The 11,497-nt window shown below is 43.4% G+C and overlaps 1 protein-coding gene across 2 annotated transcripts in view; it reads left to right on the top strand.

Moving 5' to 3' along the window:
• Positions 1 to 1,059: 1,059 nt before the first annotated feature.
• Positions 1,060 to 11,497, top strand: part of TET1 (tet methylcytosine dioxygenase 1) — a gene marked incomplete at both ends in the record, with an annotated part of 95,751 nt that continues 85,313 nt past the window's right edge. For both annotated transcript variants that reach the window (XM_081104403.1, XM_081104402.1), the window contains one exon: positions 1,060 to 2,937. In XM_081104403.1, coding sequence (XP_080960529.1) covers positions 1,060 to 2,937 — 1,878 coding nt within the window. The remainder of the gene's footprint in view (positions 2,938 to 11,497) is intronic.

Raw genomic sequence — 11,497 nt, 5'->3', positions numbered from 1 at the left:
TTTGTTGCCGAAACCGGTTTGGCTCAGTGGATAGAGCGTCGGCCTGCGGACTGAAAGGTCCCAGGTTCGATTCCGGTCAAGGGCATGTACCTGGGTTGCGGGCATATCCCCAGTAGGAGATGTGCAGGAGGCAGCTGATCAATGTTTCTCTCTCATCGATGTTTCTAACTATCTCTCTCCCTTCCTCTCTGTAAAAAATCAATAAAATATATTAAAAAAAAAAAAAAAGAAATATTTTTGTTGTTGTTAATCCTCACCTGAAGATATTTTTCTATTGATTTTTAGAGAGAGTGGAAAGGAGTGGGAGAGAGAGAAACCTCATTGTGAGAGACACATTGATTGGTTGCCTGCCACACGCACCCCCATCAGGGCCGGAGTTGAGCCTGCAACTGAGGTACATGCCTTTGACCGGACTTGAAACCTTCAGTCCACAGGCTGACACTCTATCCATTGAGTGAAACCAGCTAGGGCAAGAAATACTTTTTTTATAGCAAAGGTGGAAATTTATTGAAGAATAAGTACATACTCTCACATAGGGAGTGGGGAAAAGGGTCCCACAGAACTGACTCCCATGTAGGGAGGGGGAAGAGTCCTCAGAAATACTTTTTTTAAGTACCGTATCCAAATTTGTGAAGATTGGGATTTGAGCTTTCAACTCCATGTAACAACAATAGTGTGGTTTCTGCTCTAAAGAAACCCCCATGCTTACCTTATTCCAAGAAATTCATCAACTTCATCAATTGTCACAGTAAATGAAGTAGCTTTATTGTGAATTTAGAATTTAAATAATGTTTTAGTGATTTTTCTGTTTACTATATCTTTTGCAGTAAAAATTCCAGTTTCCTCATTTTAATTAATAATTGGTAGTAAATGTTGTGTTTCAAATGGGAGAATGCATTGGGAAAAGACTCACCTGCAATGTTTTGTTATTTCAGACCACACTTGGTGCAAGTAAGCCCAACCATGGTGCAGCCAGATTCTTCTCAAAAGTGAGACCTTCCGAAGGACCAATGACTCTGTTCCCCGTGTCCTTTCATTTTCTCCTCCTACTCCATCACTATGTCTCGATCCCGCCACGCCAAGCCTTCCAGATTAGTCAGGAGGGAAGATCTAAACAAAAAGAAAAACAGTCAACTGAAGAAGACCCTCAGGCCAGTCAACAGAAATGTGGCATCAGGCAAGACCATGAGCCCCGGACAATTAAAGCAATTCATTCAAGAAAGGGAGGTTAAGAAAAAAACGGAACCCAAACCACCACCCATGCCAGTCAGAAGCCTGCTGACAAGAGCCAGCGCAGCACGAATGAAGTTAGAGAGGACTGAGGCTCTTTTTCGGAACCCGGAGTCCTTAACTTGCAATGGGTTTACAATGACTCTCCGAAGAACCTCCCTTAGCAGGCGACTCTCCCAACCCCCACTGGTCATAGCCAAACCCAAGAAAGTCTCACCTCCTAAGAATTTAGAAAAGCAACATAAGTGTGATCATAAGGTAACGCCCTCGGAGAATGATTCTGTACCAACACAAGACCCCCTAATCCCTCCTGATATAGAGAATCTAATGGACATACAAAATGCGTCTTTAGTTACAGATGAGAGCCAAGGGACAGCCCAGTCTTGGTGCCAAAGGGTGGAGGATTCCAAAATAAATTTTCCCACTCACAGTGGCCCTGCAGCAGGCATCCTTTCTGGGGCGCAGGAAGGGACACATGGTGGTGAAGGACTGTTCTCTAAAGAGACATTGGATGACATCAGTGATTCCCCAAGAATGTTTGCTCAGGACACTCTGTGTGCTCCTTTGCCCCTTCGAGCAGACCTTCTTAATGTTACCTCGGAAGGAAACAGCAGCATTCAGGTAGAAGATTTGGGTTCACAAGTAGAATCTCTTAAGCTATCTGATTCTTACCCGAATCCCATCCAAAGTGAACATGATTGCTGCCCCACCTCCAGCTTTAATAAGGTTATACCTGAATTGGACCTTAGAAACTATTTGTCAATTGATGGGTCAGTATATTCTACCTCATTATTAAAACTCTTCTTGGCAGGTTCAGAACAAGGAGCCCTTGGTGCTGAACCAGATCCTCTGGAGGCCCTCAAGGCTACTCCAGATCAGCGGGCAGTTCCTGATAACACCCCTGTCTTAGGACAGGCCTTTAGTGCAGTCCCACATCAATGGGAAATTCCTGGTGCTAATCTGGTTCATGGAGGGGCTCTGGGTGAGACCCCAGACCCACCAGAGATCGCTGGTGCTATTTCAGTCCAAGGAGATGTCTTTGGTGCCATCCTCAATCAGGAAATCCTTGGTCCATACCAGATGGGAGCGAGTACTGCCTCAGACCCATCTGTCTTTCTTCCTGCTCCTCTAAACCCAGTTGCTACCTATACCACTCTCCCAGAATGGCCTGATCCCCAGAGCACGGTTTCATACGGGCTTGAGATCCAAGGCACTATGCAGATTTTACCTTTGGGCTCAGGTCACACTCCTCAACCATCCTCCAACTCAGAGGTAAATTCTGAACCTCCAGTCAAGGCTCTACACAATGTGGAAAATGAGAAGCAAGTCCATCTATGCTTTCCACCAGCTGACACTCAGGGGTTTGCATTAGCCCCTGAGGGAGGACTCCACGGTGCTTCACAGACCCTTGCCCAAGACGCCCAGGCTGGTCCCAGCAAATCGGAAGGAGGGAGCTCCCCGGTGGACACCACAGTGGTGTCTACGCCAGTGTCACTTGCCAGTACCTCCTCTTCTCCTTCCCACACAACGGTGCTACCTACTCTGGAAAAGAAGAAACGGAAGCGATGCGGGGTCTGTGAGCCCTGCCAGCAGAAGGCCAACTGCGGTGAATGTACTTACTGCAAAAACAGAAAGAACAGCCACCAGATCTGCAAGAAGAGGAAATGTGAGGAACTGAAAAAAAAGCTGCCTGGCCTTGTGCCAAAGGTGAGTAAATACCCAAGGGCCTGGGAGACGCCTGGGAGACTTGATAGAGGGATCTGTGTGGGGATAGCTCCGTGTCGGACCCTTTTCCTGGGCTGTAAAATGTTGCTTTCAGTTATCGATTAGAAACGACCTACCTGCAGTACGTCTTGTGCATTGACACATGAGCTTATTTTTAGAATTTGTCTCAGAAAACCAGAACATACAGTTTTTTCATTGTAGAGTTGGATAGAGACACAGGGAAATGGTATGACATGTGATTTTGCAAACATTGCCACTGTGCCTCATTTGGCTAAGTATGTGTCTTTTTTGGAAGTTACAGGTTTAAAAATTAAGAGTGGGACCAAATACATTAACTTCTTTGTAGCCTGAGAAACCAGAGGAATTAAACTTTCTTTCTTTTCTTTTTCTTTTTTTTTTTTTATGATCCCCCTTTTAAAAAATTTATGATTTTTAGCCTTGGCTGGTTTGGCTCAGTGGATAGAGCGTTGGCCCGAGGACTGGAGGGTCCTGGGTTCCATGACCAGGTTGCAGGCTTGATCCCCGGTGGGGAGTGTGCAGGAGGCAGCCGATCAATGATTCTCTCTCCCATCATTGATGTTTCTATCTCTCTCCTTTCCCTTCAATAAAAATATGTTAAAAATAAAAAATATTTGATTTTACACAGAGAGGAGGGGCAGAGAGAGGTAGAGAAAGAAGGAGAGAGAGAGAGAGAGAGAGAGAGAGAGAGAGAGAGAGAGAGAGAGAGAGAACATGACTTTGTTGTTCTGCTCATTTATGCATTCATTGCCTCTTGTATGTGCCCTGACCAGGGAATCAAACCCATAACCTTGGCATACTGGATGACTGAACTACCCAGCCAGGGCTTGAATTAAACTTCTTTTGAAACAATAAACTGTTTGCATTCTTTTTTTTTAAAATATATTTTATTGATTTTTTACAGAGAGGAAGGGAGAGGGATAGAGAGTTAGAAACATCGATGAGCAAGAAACATTGATCAGCTGCCTCCTGCATGCCCCCTACTGGGGATGTGCCTGCAGCCTAGGTCCATGCCCTTGTTTGGAATCGAACCTGGGACCCTTGAGTCCCCAGGCCGACGCTCTATCCACTGAGTCAAACCGGTTAAGGCTGTTTGCATTCTTGATCTTGAAACTTTGCCTTAGAGGTATAACACAATATAGCTTTCCTCTCAGTTTTGACAGGTGATTTCTACCTACTCTATGTTTCTCACAGGGTTGTGGGATTAGATGGTACTTAGAAGTTGAGCCTGGCACAGTTAGTGTGCTTGCAGTCCCAGCTTCTCTGGAAACTGAGGCAGGAGTCTCTCTGGAGCCCGGATGCTGGCCTGTAGTGCCTGCACTAAGTGTGGAAGCAATATGGTGACTTCTAGGAGTGGGGGACCGCCAGGTCACCTAAGGGGAGAGGTGAACCTGCCCAGGGCAGAAACAAGCATGTTAAAGCTGGTGCTATTGGATGTGGAGAGAGCAGAGCGCCTGAGGAAGGGCTGCTTCGTGATGAACACATCCAACAGCAACTTGGGCTTACTCCTCACGGGTGGCAGCATACCATGACCGTCCTGTGACATTTCGCCCAACAATAACAACCAGCAAACAACTGGTGCTGATCACCTGTGAATAGCCATGCTCGTCTGGGCAACATAGAGAGACCCCGTCTCTTTTGCCCCTCCCTGATTTAGGGAATCCTGTATCTCCTAATATTCCCTGTGATATATAGATATTGGTCCTCATGGCTACATTTCATGAACCTAAGGTAGTAAAAGTATTGGTTGATTTAGATTTTACTTAGAGGATTATGTGGAGCTTGGTTAATACTCAAACTTGCTTTTCAGACCTTGAAAACACCCATCAATTACCCATCAATTATGGTGTTTTATGATTTTTAGCTCCCTCTTTGAAGTGAATATTTATTTTGTGTCCATTACGAATACAGGTATGGTAGACGAGATTAAAAGTATTGAGAACTTAGGGTCTGGTTGACTAAAAGGTTGCATTTAAAAAGAAAGGATGAATGCCATGATTTCCATGACAGTCCTCATTAATATTTGTGTGTAAGGAAATGGGAGTGGTAAGTACAGGTTAGCAGTGAGTTTGATGTTCCTTCCTCTGGAAACAGCAATACAGTGTGGGCTAAGTCACCCTTTAAGGGCAGGTTCCTGGGGTGGAGATAGAGTGGGCGTCCTTTTCAGAAAACTGGGGAGTCTGACCAGGACTTGTAGAAAAGCTAGGTTGCATTTAGTGCAGGTGTGTATGTGTGGTCTAATCCTATGAATGAAATTTCGGTGTCATAGGATATGTATACTTTATTGATAGGTACTGTCAAACTGCCCTCCAAAACGGCCATATCAGGACACACTCCCATCAGTGCAGTGGGTTATAAGAGCAGAAAGTCCTTCTTTTGGAGTGGTTATTAAAGGCTGGTGGCAAGCTTTATTTCATACTAGAGGCCCTGTGCACGGGTAGGGTCCCTAGGCCTTACCTGCGATCAAGTCTATTCTGTGGGGCAAACTGTGGGGCAGTTCGGGGTCCCCCGCTGGCACCCACCTTGGCTGGCCTGGCGCTGCCCACTCGCTGGCCCTGCTCTCCTATCGCCCCGCCACCTTCGTCACTGGTCACCTCCCTCTGCGGGGCGACTGGTGTGGCGATTCCCCCCCCCCCCCCCCCCCCCCCCAGCTTGGCTGGCTTGGGGCCTGCGGGCTGGGGGCAGCTTCTGCATTGAGCGTCTGCCCCCTGGTGGTCAGTGCACGTCATAGCTACCTGTTCACCGTTTGTTTGGTTGATTTGTATATTAGGCTTTTATTATATGGGGTTTTTACTAATTCTCTCCCTTTAGTGGAACAGAGTCTCAGTATGTTGTTACACTGTAGGCAGATTCTTTTTTTTTTTTAAATATATTTTATTGATTTTTTACAGAGAGGAAGGGAGAGAGATAGTTAGAAACATTGATGAGAGAGAAACATCAATCAGCTGCCTCCTGCACATCTCCTACTGGAGATGTGCCCGCAACCCAGGTACATGCCCTTGACCGGAATCGAACCTGGGACCTTTCAGTCTACAAGCCGACGCTCTATCCACTGAGCCAAACCAGTTTCGGCTGTAGGCAGATTCTTTCCTTTTTAAAAATTTAATTTATTGGGGTGACATTGGTTAATAAAATTATAAATTTCAGGGGTACAACTCTAGAAGACCTCTGTGGGCAAATTGTTTTTAATTCTTTTTTTTAAAAAATTGAATCTTGCCAAAGCCGGTTTGGCTCAGCGGATAGAGCGTCAGCCTGCGGACTGAAGGGTCCCGGGTTTGATTCCGGTCAAGGGCATGTACCTGGGTTGCGGGCACTTCCCCGGTGGGGGATGTGCAGGAGGCGGCTGATCGATGTTTCTCTCTCATCAATGTTTCTAACTCTCTATCTCTCTCCCTTCCTCTCTGTAAAAAATCAGTAAAGTATATTTAAAAAATAAATAAAAAAATAAAAAATAAAAAATATATTAAAAAAAAATTAAATCTTTATTGTTCAGATTATTACAGTTGTTCCTCTTTTTTCTCCCCATAGCTCCCCTCCACCCGGTTCCCACCCCACCCTCTGCCCTTACCCCCCTCCCCCCCACTGTCCTCATCCATAGGTGTATGATTTTCATAGTTCCTTGGCTTGGAGCAGCATAACTCCAGCCTTCACATGCAGTCTCCCTGGCACATACTTATGTCCAAATGTGTCCTCTTTATAAGGACACCAGTCATGATGGATTAGGGCCCCACAATACTTCAGGATGACCTTAACCAATTACTAGTCAACATTGCAACTTGTCAACCTTTTCTGTTTCATTCTTTTAAAAAATATATATATTTGAAGTTTATTTTATGTACAAAGAGATAGCATTCTGTCGTAAGGTAGCTGTCTTGAATGACCCATTCATGGAAGTTCACTTAGTCCAACCTAATGAAGCCTATGTCCTTCGGGTCCTGATGGAAACACCGGTGGCACATGTTGAGCCCGTATTTCCAGACCAGACCGAGCTGGTTTGAACAGACGCTGCGAGAACGAGAACCCTGGCTGGATTTTCTCGGGTGGCTCCAGTAGAGTTTCTGGTCACCCATCTTGCTCTCTCTGTAGCAACGAGGAAAATAGTCTATTTCATTCTTGACTTAAATTATTTATCCAAAAACACTGACTTATTTGACTGAGCCATTTGGACATTTGACCAAACATATTTAAGGTGGACATTTAAGGTGTTTCTAAAGTATTTTATTTCAAATCTTACTGCAATGAATAATCTTCCTTTACTCAAGAATCTTCACAATATGAGAATCGTTCACAATGTTGCCAGTAACTTAAGGTTTTACAAACATACATCTAAAACACTTAGCGATTTCTCCAGCAGAGAGACCTCCCTTGAAAGCTCCTCTGTTGCCAGGAGACATCATTGCCAAAAATGTTCTGTGTCTAATACATATAAACAAATTGGCTCTCTTTCCTAAACTTGCTACTCATCTTACATTACATGGTGCAATGGCTCACCTGTATGGTTACCCAAAATGGAAAATTTAGTCATATTTGAGTCCCTCTACTCATTCTTCTTGATTCTCTTGTCCTACAAGATCTGAGCACTTCTACCTCTCCATTTTCTTGGCCACTACTACAGTTGAGGCCTTTATCTCTTACTGGAACAAGTTTAGTGTTGTCTTTATTATCAGCAAGTATTTATTGCACTTCTACTTTGGGGTTGTTCACTGAGTTGGGGGGGCGGGGGCAGCGGGGTGGGGAGATATAGTTGTGAGTGAAGCAGCTAGCAAGGAAGTCAGGATGTTGAACAGCAAGCTCTCATTAGTGCAGTTTAAGTTTTTTCTGAAATCCCGATTCTCCTACTAAAATACATGTAATACTCTTCTGTATGTGTGGGATATCTTACAAATCAAAAGAAAATAGAGCAAAACTTTTAGTGCCTTCAATTATAGATGAAGCTATTTGCAAATCATCAGGTTTATCAATTTAGATGTCAGTGTGAGGTTTACATATATAAACTTGCTCTGGCAAGCAAGTGGACACTATTGTAAAGTTCTGTTGGTGTGAGAAAGCACAATATTTGTTAATGGATGAATGACTTTGGCTATTGGTCATAATCTCCTAAGTGCCACACACACTGCATCTGACTATATGGATACTGATTGCTTTCAGAGAGGAAGGTAAAGGGAGAGAGAGAGAAACATCAATGCGGGGGAGAATCATTGATCGGCGGCCTCCTGCATGACTGCCACTGGGGATTGAGTCCACAACCCAGGCATATGCCCTGATCAGGATTAGAACCGTGACTACCTGGTTCATTGGTGAACACTCAACCATGGAGCTACATGGCTGGCCCACATATTTCATTAAAACAAACAAGAAAAACAACTTTCAGCCCTGCCAGTAGGGGGGTGCAGGAGGTAGCCGATTCATGCTTCTCTGTCATCACGGATGTTTCTATGTCTCTTTCCCTCTTCCTTCCTATCTCTGAAATCAAGAAAAACATTTGGAAAAAAAAAATCTTTCAGCTCTAGCCTGTTTCACTCAGAGGGCAGAGCTTTAGCTTGCGGACTGAAGGGTCCTGGGTTCGATTCTGCCCAAGGTCAAATGCCCGGGTTGTGGGCTCAATCCCCAGTGTGGGAGTGCAGGAGGCAGCCGATCAATGATTCTCTCTCATCACTGATGTTTCTCTCTCCCCCTCTCTCTTTCTCTCTGAAATCACTAAAAATACATTAAAAAAAAACCTTTCATACTGACATAATTCAGAGTTATAGAAAAGTTACTAGAGAAATACAGAGAATTTGGTATGCCTTTCAGCCCAATGATAACATGTTAACATACTACTTTCTCTCTCTCTCTCTCTCTCTCTCTCTCTCTTTTTTTTTTTTTACTTTATCTCTTTTTATCTCCCCTGTCTCACTGTCTAAACCAGGGGTCCTCAAACTACGGCCCACGGGCCACATGCAAATACAAACATTGTATTTGTTCCCATTTTGTTTTTTTACTTCAAAATAAGATATGTGCAGTGTGCATAGGAATTTGTTCATAGTTTTTTTTTAAACTATAGTCCGGCCCTCCAACGGTCTGAGGGACAGTGAACTGGCCCCCTGTTTAAAAAGTCTGAGGACCCCTGCCCTAAAGGCATATGCCATTTAGCAAAATGTTAACTACTAATGTCAGGGAGAAGTAAAAATAGTATTTTGCTTATTTTTTTGGGTCATGAATTGCATTTTTGTCTCTCATAATAATTGAATTTCTTTTCATTGTACAACAAGGTAGTTAGATAGCCTTCCAAAAGATAGCCAAAGGATATCTAGCGATATCTTTTGGCCAAGAGATAAAATGTTATTTTTCTGCCAAGCTTATTTCAGAAATGCAGATAATTAAAACCACTAACTTTATAACTCAGTCATCTAGGAATTTGCTCTTGGCTATGGATTCCTCGTGTGTATTTGTAACTTAGTATTTTGAGACATGTGCAATCCCCTATTTTTATTTTATTTATTTATTTATCTTAAAAATCTTTTTATTGATTTCAGGGAGGGAGAGGGAGAAAGAGATAGAAACATCAATGATGAGAGAGAATCATTGATTGGCTGCCTCCTGCACGCCCCACACTGGGGATCAAGCCAGCAACCCAGGTATGTGCCCTAAGCTGGAATCAAACCTGGGACCCTTCAGTCCGTAGGCCGACACTGTATCCACTGAGCCAAACCGGCTAGGGCTCCCCTATTTTTAAATAGTGAGAGAAGTAAAGCGGTGGGGGTGGGGGAGGTTTTTTAAAGATCTAGACAGTGGAGGCTTTGGCCAGCACACACTTTCACAAATAATTTTTAGTATGTAATAATGGGACAAAACAAAACATAGTTTTTGTGCTTTTGCTTTTGAGGGTGGGATATTGCATTCTGTGTCTTTAGGTTGATGCTTTGGTATAATATAACACATTTAACGAACATTAATTGGATAAATGTTGGCAAAATGAAACAATCTCTCATGCTTACTCTAGTTCATTTCCCCCTAAAATATTAAAGGCTTATAGTATGTATGGTTAAACAGCAGTGTATTAAATAATACTGTAAAGTATGGTGTTTATTACCATGCTATCTTCTTAGCTAAGGCAAATGACACCTGGAAAAATAGTAATACCTACTTATGCTTATGCTTGAAAAGCTGAAAGTATGATACAAACGGAACCCCCTCAGTGTCCACCACCTTACGGGTAATGTGAGAACCGTCTGGGTCCAGATATGTTATTTCAGAACTGGTTGGCATATGTGTCTTATTTTGTCCGTTTTAGCGAGAGAAGGGGCGGGGCCGTCCTCGGTTGGCCACTGCTTTTCTTGGTGTTCGCAAGCAGCCGGGTCTCCGTTTGGCAGATGTTGTCTGTGGCATCTGGAACACATTATTGCTACCAACTCCTTCAACTGAGGGCAGATGTTCTATGTCCTTAAATATGCCTCTATGGAATCTCTTTGGATCACTGCTGAGACTTCAGTAGCAAACCCAACCACAGAACTGACCATAAAGGAGAAAAGCAAAAAGCCTTTGGGGTCTAGGATCCTTGCCTGTGTAAATCCCAAGATAACCGTGCTGATCTTGACTGATGCTTACCCTGGGTGTTAATTTCTGGAATCTTGTTACTAGGGTTCAAATCTTACCTTGCCACGTTGAGTCTATCAGCTTATCTAGGAAATAAATGTGTGAAGCTGATGAACTAACACCTTTATCTAGTGTCAGCATAATACAGGTTATATTAGTATGTAACAATGAGCACCATAGTGTGGTTCATGTTTATTTTGCTTTGGAGTTTAATTCCACGTCTCTTTTAGTGGATCTATCTCTTGGTTGTTCATTCCCAAGTAGTGTTTCAAGAGTTGATGGCTTCAAAGCTTCAAAAGTCATTCTCCCCATAAAGTAGCCAGGCATTGTGGCTCTGTGATGGATATGTGGCACAATTGTTACCAGGAAGGAGAGAAAAAGCCAGGTCATGTCTGTTTGTGTTATTATCATTCTAAAATAAGATACAACTAGCAAATAAGTCAAGCTAATCTAAGCAATGCAGATTACTACCTTGACAATGAGACTCAGTGGTTAAGTCATGAATATCCAGAAAGTCGTGGCTAATTATCATCTGCTCTTCAGGTCTGTTAGGAAAGCAACAAAATCTTTTCTGATGTAATTATGTCCCATTAATAGTGCCTCCTGCAACCAAACCTCGTTATGACCTCGTTCATAGGTAGAGGCTCAAATACTGAGCCACGCCAGCCAGGCTGAATTTTTATATAAGCTGTTGCTTTAAAAAGTAATACAACTGCCCAGCCTGTGTGACTCAGGGGTTGAGCATTGATCTATGAATCAAGAGGTCACCCATTTGATTCCTGGTCAGGGCACATGGCCTAGGTTGTGGGCTCAATACCCAGTAGGGGGCATTCAGGAGACAGCCAATCAATGAATCCCTCTCATCATTGATATTTCTACCTTTCTCTCCCTCTCCCTTCCTTTCTGAAATCAATTAAAAAAATTTTTTAAAGTAGTAAAACACACTAAA

Source organism: Myotis nattereri, assembly GCF_964212035.1.
Source record: "Myotis nattereri genome assembly, chromosome: 13".
NCBI lineage: Eukaryota > Metazoa > Chordata > Mammalia > Chiroptera > Vespertilionidae > Myotis > Myotis nattereri.
This window is presented reverse-complemented; position numbering and strand designations above follow the sequence as displayed.